This window comes from Chroicocephalus ridibundus, chromosome 1 (genome assembly GCF_963924245.1).
Source record: "Chroicocephalus ridibundus chromosome 1, bChrRid1.1, whole genome shotgun sequence".
Classification (NCBI taxonomy): domain Eukaryota; kingdom Metazoa; phylum Chordata; class Aves; order Charadriiformes; family Laridae; genus Chroicocephalus; species Chroicocephalus ridibundus.
Genome location: NC_086284.1, coordinates 128,281,579 through 128,305,643, shown reverse-complemented (window position 1 = coordinate 128,305,643; position 24,065 = coordinate 128,281,579). Strand labels below are relative to the sequence as shown.

General features: G+C 44.8%; 1 protein-coding gene across 1 annotated transcript in view; it reads right to left on the bottom strand.

Moving 5' to 3' along the window:
• The window catches only part of GAP43 (growth associated protein 43), a 62,256-nt gene extending 38,441 nt beyond the window's left edge, over positions 1–23,815 (bottom strand). The window contains exon 1 of the mRNA XM_063351405.1: positions 23,520–23,815. Coding sequence (XP_063207475.1) covers positions 23,520–23,549 — 30 coding nt within the window. The 5' untranslated portion in view covers positions 23,550–23,815. The remainder of the gene's footprint in view (positions 1–23,519) is intronic.
• Positions 23,816–24,065: the final 250 nt, after the last annotated feature.

Genomic DNA, 24,065 nt, shown 5'->3' with positions numbered 1-24,065 from the left:
CCGCTGGAGCAGATCTGCATGACTGACTGTGCCACAGATGAAAGAGGTGTTGGCAGAGCTCCCTTTGGCCCATGCCACCTCGCTGCACAACCCTGGCTGTCATTTCCATGAGTGCTGGGCTAGCAGAGGTCCTGAGGACCCTGCGTCAGCCTCTCGACAGTGCCCTGCTGGGGAGCTGGCCCTGTCAGTAAGCAGGCTGATTTGGATGTGGGTGAGTTAACATGTGACAGCTCTGGGCTGAGCCTTTACTGCTCCTTCCCCATCCTGGACAGTGGAGGGGGGGAAGCGAGATGGAGCAGCTTCCCCAAGGCAGCAGGGAGATGTGAGAGAGGAAATCCAGGTAGGGAATGAAGGTTGTTCAGTCCTTTGCTTGTAGCTCTGTGTCACTCTACTTGTAAAATCTAAAGGGTGATGCTTACTCTGCCCTTGAAACCTGAACTTTTGCTGTGGTGCTGCTGGGGGGGCAAGGTGTTCTCATGAATACCCTATGCAATTATCACTGACCATCCCATCAGCCATGCTCATGTCAACTAAGGCTTCGATAAGGAAAACGCTTTGGCTGTGCACCAGCCCACACTGAGCTGTCTTCCCAGACTTCTGCTCTGCAGAGCATATGGACAGTGATGCTTCTACAGGATCTTTCACCCACCACTGCTTTACACCTAGCACCTGCACAAAGAAGAAAAGGTCTCTCTCTCCTCCCAAATGGCAGCTACTGCTGGGGTGAAACCCTGTAGCTTGTACCTGTGCCCACAGCCACATACAACAGTTGAACTTCAGCAGGGATGGGGGTGTGTATCCCACCTGAAAAGACGGGGTGAACTGAAGAAGGTTGCAATCAGGATTCTTGATCAGGGTCTGGCAAGGATCAGTCAGTACTGCCTTTCTTAGGTTCAGTACAGTAAGTACAGTAAAGTCAGTACTCCCTTTCTTAGGTTCATTATCCTCCTGGTCAGATCTTTGTCTTTTGTTTTTCTAATCTCCTGAAAACGAGCCTAACCCACAGCACCACCTTTAGCCAACAGCTTCGGCATTCCCCAAGGAGCAGAGTACAATCTTTCAAATCACCAGAGCTGCCTCCATTAAAACCCAAATAACCAGAGTTGCAGGTCTATGTAATTTGATAAATTGGCTCTAAACCAGCTCTGCCTAAGATATCCTTTCTCATACCCTCCTCAGCTTTTGTTACAGTTAGACCAATCCAACATCCCCACTGCAGAGCTCAACTGTGTGGGTTTGACAGGTCTCAGTGGCATGGCCTCTCCTTATCAGCCAGGATTGCCTCTGCTGGCTCTGCTTCTTTCTCCGTGGGATTGCCTGACCCCACTAACACCAGCCCCAGCTCCACTAGGACAGGGTGTCAGCCTTGCTGCTGGAGGCAGAGAATGATTTCGTTGAGTGCTGGCTCTGATCTTCACAGAAGCTTGTTTTATTGATTTGTGTTGTGGATCTTCATGCCCACCTGGGTTTGACTGACCCAGAGATAGCCCTCATGCATCCCCATGTACTTTTTCCTCTGGCTTGCCCTGGCCATTCTCTCCACCCACCTTTACTTCAGTGGTACCACTGGTACTGATATTTGCTCCACGGATCTTCTGCAAGGTGGCTGATAGGGCTTTCACAACAGTATGCGTATGAACTCACCACAAGCATTGGGTAAGACATGGACCCCTCTTATAGATCTGAATTCTTCACAGCAACAGCATGTCTTGGATACCAGAGATATTATAGAAAACTTTCTGTGAAATCACTCGTGGCCTACATTTTTTTCTCGTTCCCTTTACATGTTTAAAGTACAAGCAGAGAAAGGAGAGAGATCCTGTGTCTCTTCCCTCCGTAGTCACTAGTTCAGGTGACAATGGGAAGAGTTAAACCTACTCTTAAGATATCAAATATAGGAGACAGGTCACTGGTCCCACTTTGAGCCCTTAGATACTGCTGACTTACAGCTAAGTGTGAGAAGACCTAGACTATCTCTCTCTATTCTGCCTATCCTGAAATTGGTACAGCTTATTAGCAAACAGTTGCTCTGAGATCTTATTGGAAGTTCAACGTCAAATGCAATTTTGGATGGTGAAAGTGGAGAAAGTGGAAAATTTCATTGATTTCAATGACATTTTCACTAGGGATAATTTTTACAAGACCTCTGTGGTCTGCTGCTCCAAGCAACTTGTGAGAGGAGACAATGTCATGTTCCAGAAGGACTCTGAACCTAATTGAATTAGTATTTGTAGTGTTGCAAGATCCTCAAATGCATTGTGTTGTAGCAAGATGTAAAGCAATATTTAAGCTGTGCTCTTATCTATTCTCTCCTGTCAGGGCAGGAATAGAACATCCTGAAAGGAGGCGTAAGTGTCTGTCAGAACCTGAAAAGGTCTCCAGAGGCACCTGTATGACACAGCTTCTTTCACCCAAGAACCTGGGCTTGACTGCCTGAGACCATGCACAGTTTGTATAACTTTAGTGCTTTCCAAGGTCCATAAAACTGATGAATTGGGCCTGTGATTGCAGCTGTCACTCCTGAGCGGCACAGCGCCGAAGGCATAATGTTGTGCCATACCTCTCTCCCACCCTTCAGGAGGGTTGTCACCAGAGCACAGACATGGCTTTGATTGGAAAGATCCTTCGGGGCCACAGGCAGCTGAACATGAGACTCAGTAGCCTCAGGGCTTAATCACTTTTTCTAGAGACTGGCACTGAGCTATGGGAAATGCACATGTGGCTTTGAGCCATTTTGTTTCCTACTTTGCTCCTCTACTGTATACAGCCCTATTGAAAAAGGGGGAAGGGGGAGGCAAGCCTGCAGTGCATGCTGTGATAGACCCTTTGTGGACACTGTTAAGTTAGTGCTATAAAGACCTCCAGCCAAAAGGAACATGTTGAATAGATGTGCTAGGGAAAAAAGCCACAAGTGTTTGGATCTGATGCTTATAAGGGCTAGTATATCACCGCCACATTTAAGTAGTCACCCAGAGCTTCTCCTAAGCTTCCTGCTGCAGGAGAGCTGTTCTTTCCATTTTTTCACTCCCTGGGCTTCCCATTTTAAGTTGTTATTATAAAAGGGCTTCAGTAAGCTTTAAACATCTTGGTCCTAAAGTCTTCTGGCTTTTTCCCATTCTTCAGTCAGGAAGCATGGCAGTAGCCTCAAAGCATTGCACATTGTAATGTGTTTTGCCCAGGCACGCAGTTTAGATCACTCCGTATCTGGTGAATCTGTAGCACAACCATACCGTACATCCAGGCACCCCTGGACCCCCCCCGTGGAGGGCTTTACTCAGTGGCCACCCTGGCCTGAGGGAAAAGGGACCCCTGTTGAGGACAAGGGGATGGCTGGGTAGGCAGGGTGCACAAAGCTCCTTCTACTTCTTTCTGATCTGCTGCAGATGTGATACGGAAAGATAGTTTTTATCCTGAGAAGGACTTGTGAGTTTCTGGAATAGGAACCTTCTTCCCTCAGGATCCTGTGCAAAGCCAGACAGAAAGCACTGGGAAGTATGCACAGACGATCTAACACCAGAAAATGTGCAGTGTTTCCTCTTCTCTTTTGTAAGGGCCAGTTCACACTGCACAGCGTTGTCACCCATCAAAGACCAAATAATTAGGAATCTCCAGGGTGCTCTAGGCCCTCCCTGTGCACTGCAGCAGGGCTGATTTTCTTCTTTAGCCCACCCTGCAAGAGCAGTGTTTTTTACCAATCTTTGGACATTCTCCCCAAAGATGATTCTCTGGGTTTCTCTGGTTTATTCTTTTGTTAAATTGAAGAGTTCCTCCCAGAGTTTCAGCCAGCCCCCTGTGTCTTGTCCAGTCCATGTTGAGAATAGCTTGTTTCTGCTTTCTTAGTAAGACTCCTTTGTGTATTAATAGCTCTCACCTGTTATACTACCCTTCTTTGCCAGATCACTCACAGAATCACAGAATGGTAGGGGTTGGAAGGGACATCCGGAGATCATCTAGTCCAACCCCCTGCCAAAGCAGGGTCACCTAGAGCAGGCTGCACAGGAACGCATCCAGGTGCGTCCACTCTTCCTAGCCCTCTTTAGCACTACTCAGATATCTTACTTTGGTTACTGAATTCACATTTATTCTACTGAGAAATTACTAAAATGTCTCTCCAATGAATAATGGAACGCTATACTCACAAAAATAATAATTAGCAATATAGCTAAAAATAAATCAATGTGTGGATCAGACTCCCAAAGGCTGTAGGAAAAGCTGCAGCCATGAACATAGATGGTGCTGAAAATAGCTAAGCACTTGGGGAAAAAAGAAAGAAGAGGAAAAAAAAAGCTTAGGGGAACTTATGAATGGCCCAGGGTCCTATAGATAGATAGCAATTCACGCAGATTGTTAAACACAGCCCTGCGTCTGGCTGCTCCATTTCCTGGCAACCTCCCCAAAATGCTATTCAGCACACTTAGGAGTTTTCTGAGGATGTCAAGAAGTTGGGTAGCTGGAACAGGCTGGGACAAGTAAGATGGAGTGGAAGGATGTCAAACACTTTTCAGAGGTTCTCCAAGAGTTTCCATCCAGGCTCTTATTGTACTAAGGGTGAGCTTCCATACGAAGGAAGAGGTGCCCACTCTGAGAAGAGCCAAATACGTGAGGATTTATGATGATGACAACCATTATTATTTCTACATCTTTGGGATATATCTCCCTTGTGGTGCCAGGAAAGGAAGCAACAGGAACAAGCAACAGGTGTTAAGACAATGGGAGTGTGCTGAACACAAGAAATGGCACAGGCAGAACACAGGTTTACAGAGGAAAAAGAATTCAGGAACTATAGGAACCAGCTTGCTTTCTCCTAGCACCATCTAAAATATAGAACCATTTCTTGGTAGAAAGACATAATTCTTGCTTCTTCAGGAAGTCAGAGGACAAGGATGGTTCTTGCCAGTCCAATTTATTGACCCATTAACAATAACAATACGAAGTCCTTCATAAGAGACATCATTGTAGTTAAGCAAATTGCAGGTCTGCTCAAACGAAGCAAATATTATGGTAGGCGAATGTCTGCACTACGTGGCCAGGTTATGTCACTAGTTGTACTCTACTTTTCAGATGAACTGGTCCCTCATTCATGCAGATCGACACAAATCATGCAAATTCCATTATAGTGAATGATTTAGATGACTACTATCTAAAATTTTAGCCCAGGAGTGTGGCTTTTTCTTTTTTTTTTTTTTTGGTAACTCTTTCCTCCTTCCCAGTCAGAGAGAGAAAATCTTATTGTATAACTCTCACAAACTGCATGTCACAAACATACACACACACACGTATATATAAATATAGTGGAGTAAGTGAGTAATTTGCAAGAAATCCACTGCCTGAAGTCAGTTTGCATAATCAATTCACTAAATCCTGCTGAAATGAAATCAGAAATGAAGCCTAGATACAGAATATTTTCAAACAGAATAAATTCAAGACGAGTCATTTGATCCCTTCCAGAAAAAATGAGTTATGAATGCACAAATACTTTCTGTACTCTTTCAAACCAGTCACTAACTCAAGGGTTTGGGACCTGCCTAACCTTTACTAATATCTGAGAGTGCTCGGTGTAGAATTCGAGCACTTATTTGGGCTTTCAGGTAACTAACATTTTGATCTCAGTGCAAAGCAGAGGGAAAAAGTTTCCAGCTGTATTTTGCTTTGGTTGCAGAAGCAATTATTTTGAACCCTGAAGAAAATATAACACGTCCCCCCAAGATGCCTGCTTTCCAGATTGTACTCTCACAGCACTTTACAAACATTCATGAATTAATAACATTTTAGTATACATTCCTATGCTTTAGTTCTAGTGGGTCAGCATAAACTTGATTGAAAGAAGAATTAAAGGGCCAGGTTTTACGGAACAAATGGTGGGATCTTGACAAATGCCTACTTGCCTTAATCCTATCTAAACCAGTGTGAATTAGGCACCAAGGCTCTTGGAAAATCCTGCTAGGCTCCTGCCTATATAAATCTTATTTGTTAGTACAGTTCTGTAAATTACCTGATACCACCCTGCCACCATTTGGAGCTAGGCTTGTAAATATCTGCTGAAAGATTGCAAAGTAAGACAAAGGAGCTTAAAGACTTAAAGCGTTAGTAGGAAATCTGGATATTTCAAGCTTAGGAAACTCGGGGTATAAAGGGATTACACTAAAATCTTGGTCTTTTTTTTTTTTTTTCAGTTGAAAGCTGGAAAGTTAAAATACAGGAAGCAGAGGCTTGGCAAAGGAGAACAGAGGATCTCAGGGTCAGGGCAGCTGACAGAAAGCTGTCCCACAGCACTGCCCTACCTCTGCTGCTGAATTCCTCTGTTATCCTGGCTCATACTTTTCACAGGGTGATTCCTAGTGGCACGTTCTACATCTCTGAGTATCTGGCTTCAGACACCTTGAGTCTGACTTGGAGCAGTGCTAAGCACTCAGAGCTGCAGCTGACAGTAATCGGAGATGTTTTCAGATATGTGCAATTCAAAATAAAAACTACTAATAAAAGTCAGGTCTTCTGTTTCTCAAATTCAGCACATAAAATTGGGGAGTCCTGCTGACCAAACTCTCTCTTTGTGCCTCAATTGTCCATCTGCAAAAATGCAGTAAAAATACTCAGTTATCTCACATGGGTGTTGCAAAGATTTACTAAGTATTGTTAGGGATGTGCTCAGAATCACAAGACAGCCCAGGAGAAAATTAATATTTCTGATTTCAGAGCAGAGTTTGAATAGTATTTATTGAGCAAAGCTGTGGGGTCACACGCTGACTTATTATGAGAGAACAAAATATTGAATGACTGCTCATTAAGTGAGCACTGTCCATTCTGTGACCTGAATGCCGTATGAATCCCTGGAAAGAAAAATAAGATGTGTTGCTTTTATTAGAAGTGTACTGAAATACATTCACAAGAGAAGACCATGCTGAGCTTTGTACAGGCAACTGCACTTCCAATATTGGCTAATTTTTTAATACTTGGCTTAGCAGCCTTAATAACTCTCTTCTAACATAGTTTCTCTGTGGTCTTCTTTCACACATACACTAGCTCATGTTGCAGCTGAAGCCTAAATCTATTTCCACTCCTAATAATGCAGGACAATTCAACTTTTACCCAGATTTCACTTTCTAAAATGCAAGTGACTAAATCATGGGAGCTCAAACCTCTTGGCCTCATGCGCCTCTTAAAAAAACCACGCCTTCCAATGTCCAAGAGGCGTCAAACCCCTACCCAGTACCTTGGGCGAAGTGAGGGAGTTTTCAACAAGTAGCTCCCAGGCAGAAAACAGCAATGGCTCCCCGGGGACCCAACACCCAGTGTGGGATGGGGTGAGGCTGGGTGCTGAGTCCCAGAGCTGTTGGCCTCAGAAGCCCCTGAGAGCTTCTGACCACATGAAGATACTAATAAAAAATAGCCCTAACATCAGCAGTGTGCTGTCAGTAATATGACATATCTCCACTGTGGGAGTCATGCTTCAATCACTCAGTAACTGCCTGTGGCTTAAAAGCCACAAGTTGGCCATCCTTGAATTAGGTGAGGCAGGATTATCAGTGGAAAATGAAACATTTTTCTTAGCAAAAAATAAATTAATAGAAAGTAAGTCTTATCTGGCAATTTAATGAGTGCACAATTACTGCATCAGGGAAAAGCCCCCTAAAGATTTAATCATTTAATATGTACAAAAAGCTACTGAGAATTACTTTGTTCAAAGGATCAGTTACATCCTTGCCTAGTTTTCAGCAACTCAATGGCTACCCTGCAACATCAGAGCTGGAATAGCACTGGTGCTGCAGGGCAGAAGCACAGGGTGTTGATAAAAGCAGAGCAAAGGAATGACAGAAATCCTGTTCAGCATTTTCCTGTGCTCTCTATAACTGAGCGCTATTTTACTGCCACTGGCAGCAAACTGACCTCCTGTTTACACCACAATCCTTGAAACTTCTGTTTTTCATAAACTGTGCCCATCTCCAATTCTGATTAGCTTCTCCAGGCATTTCTGTGCTGCTCGGAGTTTTCACAAACAAATTTCCAAACAGCAGAATGGCTCTATATGGTACCCCTCAGAGGTACTCAGCATACTCTGTTGTGTGCTGCACCTGACAGCAGGAAAAGGTTAGAGGCGAGTACCCAAGAGAGAAGCTGAAGAATTACAGGTTGGGGATATCAGCATCAGTGATACCATACTGTGTGAAGCTGAGATGCAATGCATCATATGTGAAAGATGGAACTGAATGGGACTGGATATAAGGAGGCAGAGCAACGAGGAGCACATTTTGCTCTCTGCAGGGACAGGTCAGAACCACAGCAGAGAAAGAGAAGAAAGCAAGCCCTGCCAGTGGGGCCACTCACTGCACTTGGCTAGACAGGAAGACTGACCTTAGCTTGGTAAGGCCCCTTCAGTTCTGCAGTGGGTGCTTACAAGTTGCCAAATTATCTGCTGTCGTTAGTGCTTCTTCTTCTATGGGGAGAAGAAGCCAGTGGAGCCACCCAATTGTAGATGCTTCCAACAAAATTATCTCCTGACGTAGTCCAGTGCCTTTTCTGCCTCCCCCTTAATTTCTGCGCTGTGGCAGTGTATGCTTCTTCTGTGGCAAAGCCAGAAGCAGGGGTTGCCCCAGGGGTAGGCTGAAACCCCATCTGATTTGGGAGCAGTATGGATTACAAAATCCCCACCACCTCAGAAATGCTAACACTAGACCTACATTTCCACTACCTTCTTTGCAAACATGCATCAGGTTTCACCCAGAGAGACAACCACACATTCACTTTGCAACAAGGTCTCTTTCTTCCCTACACTGACAGCCTCTCCACTTCCATTCTTAACTGGCAGAGGCACAGCATCCTTCCTCCAGACTTGCCAACAGGACCTTCTCTTTTGGCCACCTAGACTGCCTCCATGAAGTATCTCTCTGGATCACTCCACCATAAACCCTGCATCAGTATTGACAGCCAGAGATTTAACTCCAGAGGAGCAGGGGGAGGGTCTCTTAAGCTGCCATGAAGGGAAACCTCAGCAGAAGGTCCTCAAAATAGGCATAGGCTTCAAGCCATAACCAGTGATTAGATCTAGTGGGTTTACAGTATCATGCCATGCTGGCACATCTGAGGACAACAGACCTAGGCACAGCTCATCTTCCATGTTTACAGAGTGCCAATGAATTGCTTTTTTCCCAAGACTTCTGAATTTCTGTACTGGGATTTTTGTACTTCCATTTCAGTTTCTGCCAAGAAAAACTCTCCCTTGAGCATGTTAGGCTGCTTTGCGCCCCGCTAGGAGAAGTAAACTTTCTTCTGAAGATAATTCATGGACACAGAGGCCTAGTAGGCAACATATCAGTTCATCAGCAGCCAACACATGTAGCAATGGTGGGAAAAATTCCCACCTGTGCCTGACCGGAAAATTGTATCCCATGTTATGCATCAGAGATTTGAGGAAGTCAATACAGACATTCATAGTCTCCACAATAACAACAGCATATTCAGACTAGGGAGAAAGCCCAGGCAGGCTCTCATTAATAAAAGTTTATGACCGTGTATCACTGTGTTCTTGCCTCTTTTTGGGCTCCCTGTTAAGCCCAGTTTGAAGGCTCTTTCTTAAGTGCATCCTGGTCTGGAGCTTACGTCCAGGCAGACTGCCTCTCCTGGTGCAAGCACAACCACCTCACCTGGAGATCCTCCAGGGCAGCAACCGAGAGCCTGAACTTCATGAGAACAGCACCAAGGACCTGTCATACCACAGACCTGCTTGCTTCCTCAACTCTCCAGCTCAGCCCTTCCTCAGGAGATCCTCCCATGGATCCTGTAGGCAGATACAAGCCCCGCTCCCACAGACACAATTATAAAGCGACTGGCAAATAAAAAAAACAAACAATTTGCATTACTTAAACTACTTCTTCCAGGTGAGGAGAAGGAGAGAGGAATAAACCCATACTTTTTCTGTCATTTCTAGATTAATTCCAGCAAGGTGTGTGAATACTAGTTTAAAAGGTGTTGGTTGTATATAAACAGGCAGAATGAGTTCAGCAGATAATTTCACTTTCTTCTGTGCCTCAGTTTCCTCACATACAAAGGGAGTAATAACAAGAGTGTTCCAGGCTTGATTTCTTAAGGATCTAAGCTGACATCTTCCAACACCAGTGAAAAGTGTAGTACTAGTTTCAGTGATAACATATTTGGCCCATTTTTGCCCAATTATTTTGCAGCCCATCATTCACAGGCACAAGTACAAAGTAGTGTGACTCATATATTACATAAAAAGCCTGTCTTACAAGCATCTTTCTGGGCACACAGTAAAGGCTGAAGCAGAAAATGTAAAATGGAGACTACCTCTGAAACCTCACTTTGACTCTCTTGTGCATATGCCTTATAATAGTCTTTATCCTATCTTTTTTTTTCCCTTGCAAGTTTCCCCCATCCCAGCTACTACAAAGGATAGACAGAGCTCACTGAGTGGGTATCGATTCAGTATTTTCCCGTTATCCTAATTTCAGGCATGCCAAAATGCCTTATTTGCCACACATCATTCAAACCCATCCCTGAATGCAGAATTCCAATTTCTTCATGGTCTTCTGTGGTGCTATTTTGCTGTAATATCCCAGTGCTTCATAAGCCTTAATGGATGTTCTCCCAGGGAGACAGGCAGGGTTGTTATCTCTATTTTACAGTGAAATCAGACACAAAGAGGCTAAGGTCAAAATGGCCAGAGCACCCACTAATTTTCAGTCCCTAATTTGTGATGCCTTGGATTAGCATTTCCCCAGCTCTGTGTGTGCTGAGGGCAGAACTCCATACAATACCAGCTCTGCACTTCTGCAAGTCAGACCCCAGGTGTCTCAGACTGAGAACCCAGAAAATGAGAACACACCAATTAGCGGCCACCTATGGAAAACCTCATTTATATGGCTTTTTCATACCACATAGGAACTCGTCGCAAAAGGCAGGAAAAAGCCTAATTCTTCAGGGCAGTATTCAATTGCCAAAACATGAGACTATTCTTCTGTTTTTGAACAGCCCCTGCCCAATTCAATACATAACCTTTATCACTGGCAGTAAATGAAACAGGAGACCTTTAGAAAACACCTTAGTTTATGGCAAAACTCATTCAGTCCCTAAGTATATTCCATTCTGTGCACTGAACGAGACAGGGATCCTATTGAAAAAAAAAACAAACCCACCAACCAGTTTTTGATCTTATAATTAAGGACATCATTTTGCATATACGTGAGAGAAGACAAATTAAAGATGAATAGGCAACCCTTTTAATTACTTCTCTGTATTCTTAGTGTTTGACGTTGAAAACTCAATGTATCCTTAACAGAAGCGTTTCGTCTCTCATTTTTAACATGCAAGCTAAAAAGGAAGACAATAGGCAATTTCATCATTTGAAATCATAATGGCATTCTCTTTCCTTATATTATAAAGGCACAACTGTTGCGTATTAAATGGTTGCAAACAATTCCAAAGCTTTATTCCTCTAATCTCAACAGATAGAGCCAAATAACAAATTAAAAAACCACAACATCTATTTGGAAAAGACCCCTACCAAGAAAATTCTTACCCAAACAGGGAAAGCTCAGCAAAATTTCATGTCGTTGAAAAGATTGCCTTTGACTATTACAATTGATCTCATCCCCCAAAAGTTGGGTAATCCTGGCTATAGGCAGGGTGCCTTGTTCCCTTCTTGTGTGGTGTAAAGGCTTTGGAATAATCGAAGAAAGGATGTCTTCCTGAGGGTTGTATGGACTCAGCACGTGATAATGGAAGAATACCACAGGTCAGCTTTAGTTGTTCTATATTCTCATGCAGCAGTAGCCCTTCTGCTGCATGAGAATATATCCAGTGATTGTGAATATTATGTCTCAGCATGTTTTATTCAGTATTCCCAGCAACTGCGGGGACACATCATAATGGGAGCAGAGGGGATTAAGCACTGAAGGTGAGTGCTAGTAGGGGTACAGCACTCCAGTTGGGAATTTCTGAGTGACTGCCATATAAATGCTTTGTGACAATTCATGTCAGGCAGGTAGGAGATGCCACCAACTGATAAGTCCCTTGTAACAATTCTCTCCTGAGGATGATGAAAAGGGAACCTCAGTGTGGAGTTCCAGCAGATGGCTGTGTTCAGAAGATGCATGTTGGGGCTAAATCTCCAACTTAGAAGAGGAGATGCCTTGCAGAAACCACAGTCTTAAGTTCACTAGACAATACAGGGAGAACAAGGCACCCCAGTATCACAATACACCAAATAAATGCTTTTTGAATCTGCCTGTAGCAAATGCTGAAGACAGAGCGACATCTAAACTGTCTGAGTTTAGGCATCTTGCTCTGGTTATCAGGCAGGCATCTTCTGGTTTGGATTCCAAGCCCTGAACCCCTGCCCAGAAAGAGACCACAACTATAGTTCCTCTCTGACAACATACAGTAGATAGATATTTATCTAGCAAATACGTGGAGAGAGTATCTTCCCTAAATTATGGGACATGTTGATTCAACTCTCTGCTCTGCCTGAAAAGATCTCAGGTCTTGCCTTCCTCCTACAGAAGACTGTTTAGAGGAAGTCGCTCCTAGCTTTTCCTGCTTAGTTTTTAGGCTTTTTTCATGGAACAATTAAATAAGCTTGAGGCCAGAGACAGAGAGAGCACAGAAGTAAATACAGCTCTGTAGCCTACTGGTTAAGTACTCTTCTGCAAGAGGACAGATTGGGTCCAGTTCCTGCTTCAGTGAATATTTGATACTAACTGTACAAAATAGTGTTGAGAGAGCACAAGAGACCATTTGTCAGTCCTCTGGTCCAGAAGTACCTCCTACAGCCTTCCAATGATTGACGCTGCCATAGTTTCCTCAGACAATCTACTCCAGCCGATGGACTCTTCCTAAAGTCTAGTCTGGATCACTCTGACGGCCCATTAAAGACCATTACTTCTTGTTTTATCCACCCTGGACAGCAAGAACAGATTATTACCATTTTCTTGCACTAGCCGGACTAGCACCCTGACCCATTCTCAGCCTTATTCCTTTTAGGTTGAACAACCCTAATTATTTCAGTCTTTCCTCACAGATTTTATTTCCCTTGACCTCCAGCAATTCTCACTATTGCAGCCTGCACTCTCTCTCACTGGACCACATTTTCCCAGGGTGCATTACAAGACTAAGGCATGACGTCTCAGCTGAGACTTAGATGTGCTCATCAGATCTGAAGGCTTATTAGATGTGTCTTACAGCCTATACTCCCATTTGCACCCCTAGTAAGATGATGTTTTCCTTTTTGACAATAGAATGACGTTCTAGACTAACATTGAACCTGTGGTCCTCTAGAGACCCTGTCTCCCCCTCTGAAGGATAGCTTGCTGGCCTGTTGGCTCCCATGGACAGCTGGCTGCAATTTATTAATTATTCCCATGGAGAGCACTTTACATTCACTCTGATGCTTGTCTTGAATTCCAGAAATTTCCACCAGCCTATTCCTGGTTCATGCCATCTGCAGATTTTAAAAAACACTTCCTCTAGACAGTCATCCAGGTTGAAATTAAAATATTAATTACAATGTATTTGATGAAAACATGAAGCACTAACTGGCCACAGCTCAAGCTTGTGGCAACCTGCTTGATAGAGCCTTCTGTTTCGACAGGAAATCAGTGGGAATTGCTGCTGTAATATTTTCCTTTGGACCATGTTTCTTTGCTTCACTTATGATAAAAGCCTGTGAGATAATGTCAAAATCCTTACAAATGACAAGGTATGACAACTACTTCCCCTGTATCCACAAGGCTTGTTACAGAAGAAAGCTAAATTAGTTTGACATGATCTATTCTTGACAGATCTGTGCTGGCTCCTAATAATCTCCTTTATTTGATTATTTCCACCATTTTTTTTTCCAGGAATGAAGTTAAACTGAGTAGTCTGTAATTTCTTATCTTCTCCTCGTTCTTTTTCAGCCTTCTGACACCTCATCCAGTCCTCACGAGTCTTCAAAGCATTCAAAACTATGGTTCAGAGATTGCTTCCATCAGCTTTGTAAATAAGCTAGGATGATTTGAGACAACCATCTTACATCAGTACATCCTGACTTGTTCTGCCCTTTTCCTAGATCCTGATCTTCCTCCCTTATGGCTCCTATTAATTGTTTTAGCCATCAACATGGAAAATTGGCATAAAATGCTTTGGCTCTTCCCTCCCCTCCACAAGTATCATAAACACTAAGGTAGAGAGTCAGGATAATACTCTTTCACTCTCTTGCTCTGGCCCAATTAATATTTTATTTGTCTGTGCAAAATAGATCAGCTTCTACTGGTCCCAGTATATTCTATGGCCTAATAGCACATTCTCCTGGGAGGTGGGGGTACAGATCTACCCAGGCAGAGTTGGTATATTCACCACATCTCTGGGTAAATACTTTAATCAAACGTTTCTGGATAAAAGGAAGGTAGTACATTCCCTTCCTCTTGGATGCATTCTGTGCGGACACTTGACCCTTGTGCTCTGATAAACCTACCTATTTTGGCTATGCAGAGGAAGGCAACTGTAAGAATACTTGACTTGTAGATCCCATGGTAGCTTAGCTCTTAAGTAGGTACTGAGCTGATTATTTCTTCTAAAACTAAGGATCATCTAGGCATACCAGTAAACAGCCTATAAATGTTTAGGGGACTTGACAAGTGTAAGTGCAATTATCTTAGGATTTTAGGCACCTCCACAGTTAGAAAGGAAGGAAGCTCTGAAGTTCTACAGCCTGTAACAGACACCTCTATGAAGGCAGTTCAATTTACAACAATCTCTTATTTTTCAGTTCAGAACAATGGTAAAGTCCTGTGACACATTTCACGCTCTTCTTGTCAACCACACCCTAATTAAAAAGTAATGAAATTCTACAAGATAAGGCACTGTCTTATGGTATCTCTTCCTGAACTGTGGAATCATATGACTCAAAGAAAGAAAACAAAGAACATAAGGAAGAATTAACTGAACTTTAAAGGAAGATTTGCCGAAAGTTCCTATAAGCCATTAGGGCTCATTTTTCACTAAAGTGTCAATTCTTCTGTCTTCCACAGAGTCTTGCACGCTGGCATCATAATGGAGGGTTCTTTTTGCTGCATATCTAGTTTTACCATATAAGAAAGAGCTTCAGGTATTGATTCATATATTAACTTTGCTAACTATCATCTGGAAGTTATCCTACTTCTGCTTACTTCATGGATGTTTCAGTTGGCTTCAGTTCTTCAGTTACTTTGGGGGAAAATCTTTTTTCCTTGCTCCATTTGTCCTTTCCTTCGGATTTAATCTCTGATAGCTGGTATTCTGACTGGAATTTAGGATACAAGGGATTTAGGATACTTTCTTGTTTGCAAGAAAGTCTGTGCTTTAGGTGGGACTGGTTGCATCCTTATCATGCTTTTGACTGAAACTTTAACAGTCAACATTACACGTCAATTTTCTGTTGTGGGTGTCTGTCCTCAAAACTCTATGTAGGGCTTGAAGTTCTTCTGGGTCTTCCACTGGAAATGCAAACAGCAGGAAGGGTTAAAACCACTGTTTTTCATCTTTGATCAGGCAAAGTCTCTATTATGACAGATTCCAACTCAGCCTGTGCAATCCAGGTCTTTGCAAGCTGCCAGCCTGACTACTCCAACATAACAAGCTAAGAATTAAAATCTTGACCCTATGAAAGGTGCCCCCAGTTCTGAGGAACACAAGCACCATTTCAGTGCAGCTCTCCAATCTACAGCGAAGCGTCCCTACTGAGGATAAGCTTTTGGTCCAGCTTCTAAAAGCCCCCTTTCCTCAGTTCCCCATCGTTCCAGTTCCCTGTTGTTCCAGTACCTCCTCCCAGCTGCACTACACTTCTCAGACACAGTCAAGCCAGCGATGCCCTCCTCGCATTTTCTCAACAGGTGATTTCCAGCAGTGGACTTCGGTCTTACATGAAACTAAATGGCTGCAAATTTTACTGTCAGCAAATCAGCATGTGATACTTGTTTCTTTATCTCTGGCCTTCCAAATCTAGATGATTTTTGTTAAAATATCTATAAATACTCTACTGAAGACCTTACTCCTAAAGCTGTGGGCAGACAGAAGAAGGAATGGTACAAGGAGAACAATGTTCAGTTCAAAACCATTGTGGTTTACATCCTGCTGGTTTCAACTTGAACTAATATAAATGAGTGGCATCTTGTGCAAAAGAGCAAAGCATGATACCACGCTGCCCCAACCTGCCCACTCTTGAGTACTTAACACTGCAGATTTAAAAGGCGATTGAATACTAGTAATAAAATAAATGGATATTCAACTCCATTCAACAGTCTGATGAACGGGATACCAATTGATAATACTCTTAACAATTAGAAGAGTAATTAAAACTGTAAATTATTCTGGATATCACCAATTATTAGAAATCATCCCAATGCATAAAAAACCTGAAGTTTGTGAGAGCACAGTTTCACTCCTAGGCAATTATGAATGGAATAAAGCTATCTTCAGAGCTAGGTTCAGACCCAAACACACTCCTCTGCACCCCTAAATTTTAGGGGCATTCAAACCAAGTGAGTAGGATGCTTTTAGAGCCTATTAGCTTTACTCACTACCAGCCTTTACAGAAAGGTGTCTCCTACATAGAAAATGTTTAAATACTGTGAGATGTCCCAGCTTTCTATAAATAGAAATATTACTGTGATTATGGCTGGAATTAATTCAAGAAACTTCAGAAGTAAGATGAGTAATGAATGGGACTGACGTTTATTGGTTATAATTTAAAAGAATATAAGTACATCCTGGCTTGCCTTTCAAGGCACCAAATCCAACCAACCCTGGTGGGAGGAATGCAGGCTCAAGACATCCTCTCTTGGGCCAGCAAGACAGCTGGAGCACAGCCTGCCACCCAACCGTGGCATTAGTAGCCAAGGGACAAGCCCAGAAGAAGTATGAACCTTCAAGAAAGCTGCAATGGTGATACTAGTTTGTACTGTATGCATTGCTCCTATGGCAGCCATACCCCTTCCCAGCTGCCTGCTGGGGCTGGGCAACTTTTTACCTATGCTAACAGCAATGTGACAGGTGAGGATGCACCACTTTGCTGTCTCTGTCTATAGGTGTTCGTTTGCAGTAGCTGCAACAGCTGCCCAAGTGGAGGAAGCTGCAAAAGCAACTGGAAGCACAAAGGAAGAACCTACGTAGTTTTCCCTCCTACCAAGCTTCCCTTCTCATACCAGTGCCAGGAAGGGTGAAGGGAGTAACGCCCTAGTGGTAGTGGCTGATGGTGCCAGCAGGAGTCCTTAAGAAGCACAGCCTAATGGAGAGCTGGTACCCAGCTGGAGGAGAGAAGCAGCAGCAGGAGGACTGCATGGAGGGAGGGAGGCGGTCAAGGGAGCATGAGTAAGGTGAGGAGCAGAACAGATGGGGAGAGGAGACAAAATGAATAACAGGCAGAGACAGCAGGATCAGTGTAACTCCAAAAGCACAAATTCCTTTTATTATATTAAAAACAAATCACTATTTTCATTACACTCTTCCTCCACACCATACACATATTGTAGGTTGCTATAGGCTGGATGATTATGAAGGTAGTGGAGGAGCTAGCACACTGGTGAATAGCAGGGAGAAAACTAAGTTGTAGCCCTACTCTCAGACTATGTCACACAGTAATAAGGCCTGGGTCTGGGAAGAAAATCAGTGGTTTTTGTTAAAGGAACTCAAGTGGCTAATAAACATCCTGACGCTGCAGGAGTGACTGAGGATGGATAAAGCAATGTTTTGCCTGTCTAAAGCACCTCTCACCTGAGGGCATCTGAATCCTTTTTTCCACACACTAGTTATTTAGTTTCCAAATTAAAGAAGCATCTTGCAGAGAGGGACACATGACAGGCAGAAATACTGTGCTTAGATCAAGTCAGAAAGCAGGTTAATAGCACTGCTCAGAAGAGAAACCAGCTCTCCTGAAACCAATTCCTATATACTAACTACTGGCCTGTGGTGCTTGCAACCATGAAAAGCCATGGAGTTCTACACACACACACAGCAGGTGACAGAGAGAGCCCTAAGGAAACATAAACACCTTCTCCACATGAGGCCATCAGAGCTCTGAGGTTACATGTCACCCGCCAGCATGCTCTGGAGGATCTTGGAATTATAGATGAAATGAATGTGGATGGATTCCAGGCTTCGACTTTGGACTTCAGATGTTGAAACGTGTTTCACCCGTATACCTGCTCTGCTATTCCCATAGCAAGGTGTTCTGGTATTTCCACCAGCAAGGCATATGCACTTTCCACTGAGCCTTTCTGGATGACCAGTCTCCTCTTACCAGCCTGGCATTCCCCTGTGTAGAGCTGCTGGGCTATGGTCGTTGCCTTACTGCTGGACATTGGGCCTTCAAAACTCAGATGCAGCCAGGTATGGACTGCTGCCAAATCTATTCCTGAGACTTGTCAGACTCACAGCAAACAGGGGAATCACACAGTGACTTACAAAGGGCATCAACACAGAAAGCTGCTATCAAAAGTTTTCCCATCCTCAGGTGTCTTTAGCCTGGAACTATCATCAGAGCTATCATTCACTCTCAAATCCAACTAAAGCCCTCCCTGCATAGGGAGGAAGCCCTAAGCAACAGAAGAGGTGCAAGAAATTTATGTGCAGGAGGAGGGGACAACAGGAGAGTTATACAGAGGGAAGGATGCATGGGCCAGCAACTCACGGACTGAGCAAATGGTAGTCAGTAACACACCACCAGCCTGCTGGGAGCATGCAGAGGTCTCAGCTTATATGCCATTGGTGCTTTTGGTTCATACAATCTCAGCCAAAAGCAGAGGCAATCTTCAGGCTATGCCTGCTGTTTTACCTGTTAATACACCGACCCCTCCGCATACACATGCCTGCTCAGTACAGACTAGGCAGAGCCCACTTAGGCCCCATGTGCTCTGCACGTGGAGCTGGCAAGAGCCATGGAGGGGAGCACATGCCTCACAGCACGAGGCCAGCAAATCCAAGCAGGTATACACGTCCTTGATTTACGTCATGCGAGACTATCAGCCTGCTTTCATCATGCAATGGGCAAAGGGACCAGTTCACCTTCCCACTAGCACAAGAAGGTCTTGCAACTTGGCAGCAGTCAGCAGTGGGGAATTCCTGCTCTCTGGGAAATGGGGAGAGGCAAAAATAGTGTCCGTGCAGGGTGGCTACTAGATCCTGGGTTGGCATCACAGAATCCATGACAGCTAGCCTGAAATGAGAGCGTACTTGAGGTGAAACCTCTTTGCACTTTCTCCTTCTAGTCAGTCAAAGCCACATGACTGGAGGAGGGGTTCCTCTCATCCCCTATTCCCAAGCAATGCCCACCCTGTCCGCATGGCATGAGCAGAGTCTGGAGCTACATACAGCCCATTTTCTTATCCTGAGGCAGGAGCAGCACTGAGATCATTCAGACACCCTTAGCATTGGGCCAGGACGAGCTCTCAGACAATACATGTCAGTTCCTTGGGCTGCACACGTGTACCCAGCCTGGCACAAGCAGATACAAGATTGAACGCAGCCCTCTCAGCAGGGATGCCTCTACATACCAGTGGGTACCACCTGACTGTTTTTTTTACTGGGACTCTCATTCAGGAGCAAGTGGCAATAGGCAATTTGGATCAAAAGACTGGTTTCTTTCCCACTAAGTATTACGGCTGTCCTTCTTCCCCTGGAAACTCTGCCTGCAATTAGTTCCTTAGGAGGGGGCTTGTCTGTGCCATTAAGAACAGTTACATTATGCGATCTAGGAGAAATCAATGTCTCTAATAGTCATCAAAGGGAGTGGAGGAGGACAGGGTGATGGGAAGGCTGCTTCTCTGGAGACATCCTTCTTGGGAGAAATCCCACGGGTATCGCCCCGGGAAAAGAAATAGTAAGGACCTGCGGTAATTAAACTTCCATGCAGCAATCGTTTACTGGAAGAAGCACAGAAACCGCTTGGTGTCTCTCAGAAAGGCAGAGGCAGTGGCTAGACTCTCCCCGGGTGCAGATGAAGTGCCTCTGCCCTGAAATCAATGGCCTGTGATGATTTACACCGCACTGGCAAGCGGAGGGAGGAGGGGTGTGGGTGTACAACTTTCCTTTAAAATACCCCTTTTCCTCTCTCCACCTTGGTGTTCAAAGGTAAGACCATGCCTTGCAAGTTTTAAAGCATCTGGATTGCGTGGCATAATTAAGTTATTCTAAACGAGGTCTGAGACATTTTAATATCCCAAGGCAAGAAAGCCTTAACTCTGCGTGCATCTCCCTCTCTCTTTTTCTCCATTTCCTCCTTCCTGCACACCTCTGCAGTTCCTGGAACGACAAGACACCTCACCGGCTGTCTGCAATTGCCAGAACAGTTCCCCAATGCTTTCTCCTTCTCCAATTGCATTAAACTGCATCTTTAGAGGTACAGCCCTGTTTATTCATGCCGCTCGTGTGGAAGGGGAAAGAAATGCAGAGTGCCTCTTCCCCCCTCCCTCCTTTGATTTGATGGGTGTGGCAGGTTTGAACCTTTGCAGCCGCTGGCTCTCCAGCACTGGGGCGAGGAGGAGGAGAGGACGGAACGGGAGGGAAGCCATCGGATACGGCTGGTGATGAATGAGACTCATCTCACCCACAAGTGGGAAACCTGCTCGCGGGTTATTGTTTAATCACTCATGCAATCCAATACTGAGCACATACCCCCATAACGTCCATCTGTTCTAGTATGCGGTGCATGCAACACTTGCATTTCTAGCCACCTATCGAACTAGCCGGCTCTGCGTATTACTGACTGCATCTCTTGCTGGCAGTAAAGGTTAAGCTCAATTTTTCAGACATTGCTTGACCCAGCCTTTCGGTTATGCCACCTTTTAGCTGAATATTTTGTGGGCACAGATTCAGAGCTGCAATCAACTGTAGGCAGAAATGACAACACCAAGCTACCTACATCTCTCATGGGCGGGCACAGTCAGTCAGATACTTCACATCGGCATCGCACCCACAAGAAAGAATAATCTGCAAGGTATGAGTGTGTGAACGTATTTGTCTTTGAGGGGTGGGAAGATGGGAAGACAGACACATACAGGCACACCTAGACACAAATGTGAAGAGATTTCTTCCACGCCCAAGACCGTAAATTCAACATTTCGCTCTTTAGCTGTCAGAAAGGCGGGACACTAGGGGCTTCCCCTGAAAAATAATTTGAGGAGAACTGTCTTTATTTTGGGAAGGAAATTCCTGCCTGCGCTGAAGAACCCATTCCATCTTTTTCTCTCTGTGAAAGGTCTGGGTGGGGATAGAGGAAGAACACAAGCTGAAAACCAAGGTCTTTCTTTTCCAAATTAAAGCCTCCTCTGGCGTATCACCAGCTTTGCTGAGCGAACTGCTATATGGCCAGTTTGTCAATTGCAGTGTGTATTCAGGTATAAGAGCAGCAGTTGGGCTCTGAGCCCAGGAACAGCCACTGAATATGCACGGGCAGGCACATTCAGGTTGTATGGCTGTATAAGGATCAGAAGGCATGTGCAAACGAGTGCATGTGGGCTTGTGCATATATGTGTAGTACAGATGCGAGCAGCCGGAGAGTGGAGATGTGTGCCGCACATGCACGCGCAAAGGGGTGTGTACCATGCGGTGGATTAATGCACGGAGTGGGAAGAGAGGACTATGTGCGATCAAGATACCTGCACACCATGCATCTCTAAATATGTCAGAATACAAAACGACAGGAGCAAACCCATAGAGACGTAAAGAACAGATACATCAGAATATTATTCAGGAGCTTTAATGCCCAACCTGTGATGGTATGGGCAAAATTATCCCCCTCCCCCAACAGCTCTCTTCTGACTCCAAAGAATCCCAGAGCTACCGACTTTATTTTAAAATTTGCTGTGCACCTCCGCCCACCTCTCTGTCACGCTGACTCCCTGTCTGCCTGCCTTCTCCTCCTCTTCTCTTTTCATCCCATATTTGCCAGCTGAACGTGCTCGGCTGGCTGGCTGCAACGTGTTCCTCCCCCCACCGACCCCAGCCATCACCACCTCCCTCCAGGTTTTAGTGAACGTATCGTTAATTGCAAAGCATTTGAAAAACCTGCATGGGGAAAAACACAGAATGACGCAGGGTCTCGTTCTATCCCATTCACCTGCCCCTCCCCATTATTCTACAAAATTGCTCCTTCGTTTGGTAACACACATCTCCATTCAGAAACACACCTTAACCTGGATTTTCTGTCAACACTGTGCTGTTTTACAATAACTGGAGTTACTCATATCAGTGTGTTAGGCTATTGCTCCAGAATACTGCAGTGCTATATTGTAAGAGATATATAAATGTACGCACATATAAAGAAAGTAACCGGCATGGTGCTGTATCTGAGTTGAGTTTTGCACGACAAGCTCTTTGTCGCTACCTACAAATCCATAATTTGGGGAAGTTTCCAAAACGCCTTACAAAGATATCTGGGGCCAGTTCCTGCCTCAAAGTTCTAGCTTCATAAATCCAGCATCCTCTCAAGGAAGTCCAAGAGGTTCAGCCAAAATAGGCTCTCTTAATCAGGAGCAGGTTTGGGCTTTCACAAGAAATAAAAGGGGGGAGGGTGAGGAGGGAGTGACCAAAGTAGCTTTTTTTCTCAATTTCGTTACCATTTTGTACATAAAAAAATTGGCACTGAAAGCTAGCCACCACCCAAACCTTCTTATTATCCCAATTCCCTGACAGAAAAAGCCAGGTGGTACCAGTAAGGAGAATGAACTGGTTTCCAACAGGTTCACACTGGGAGCTTCTCTTATCCCACCCGAGTTCGGAGCTAACAGAGGCGTGGTCCTCTGTCTCCTTACCAGCTGGTGCACAGTTGTCTAACTGGTTGTACTATGAAGGGTATTGCAAAAAGGGTGACTCTCCCCCTCCCCCGGCTAATGCTTTTGTTATTAATTAATTGCATTTTTCACTACAGCACAGGTTGAAAAAAAGCTTCAGGTTAATTCTTGCTCAAATCGTTGTAACACAAAAAAATGAATGCACCTGTCCTCCGAGCCACCTCACAGCACATGCACATAAAGCATCTCCCATTCATCGGAGCCAGGAGCAATAGAAAGCATTCTGACCAGGGATCAAGGCTCACTGGGCATCCTTTCTTTTTTTGCCATAAGATGAAGAATTGCTTCCTTTATCTCCAAGGTAGAGCCAGCTCTCATCCACGTTTCCTGCCAGCCGCACCCCCCCCATCCACACCCTCAGAACCACAGACAGAATAGCCCAGGCAATACGTCTACCCACTATTAAAAAATAAGAAGAAGAATAGAGGGGACATTCTGATAGCTCCCCAAATGTGGACGTAGGCCACCCCCCCTTCCCCACATCACCAGCCCCGGAAAGGCAAAACAGTCATGTTGCAGGGTGTGAAAGGAGCCTTCAGTCGCAAGATGCTAAAGAACTGCAAAAGAGACGTCTGCTGAAAGCAGCTGAAATTTTCTCCCCCCTACCCCAGCCCCTCACACACTCTGGCAGACACGCACCCCACGGACACACAGCAGCCTGGGAGATTTCTTAACAGAAAGAAACATAAAAATCTTCATCTCTACCTGTTTTGTTCTTCTCATACAGCACAGCATGATCGTATTGTCCCCTTCCTTCCTTCTTCTTCCTTCCTTCTCCTCTCTCCTTTTCCTCTTCTCTCTCTTATCTCTCCCCCCCACCCTCTCCGCTCCCTCCCTCCCTCCCTCCCTCTCTCTCTCTCTCTCTCTCCCTCTCTCGCTCTCTCACACACACATACACACACGCACGCACACACACACACACACCAGGGCAGTTAGCAGCGACTGTAAGGTCCACAGCTATTGCTCATCACACATGCACACGCTGCTGCCTCTCCCTGCCTCCCTCCCTACCCTTCCCAGAATTGTTCACCAGCTCTCCCTGACTCGTCACCTCCCCACCCCACCCCCACCCCAGCAAACACCCCCCCCCCCCGCCCCAGTGCCTTGCCAGCCTCATGAATAATTAAAATCTCCAATCTGGACCCAATTACCCAACGCCTTTCCCACTGTACAGAGGCGACAGGGGAGAGGGGACACTGCAGACTGCGGAGCGGGTGGGAGGGGTGGGGTGGGGTGTGTCTGGGAGGCACC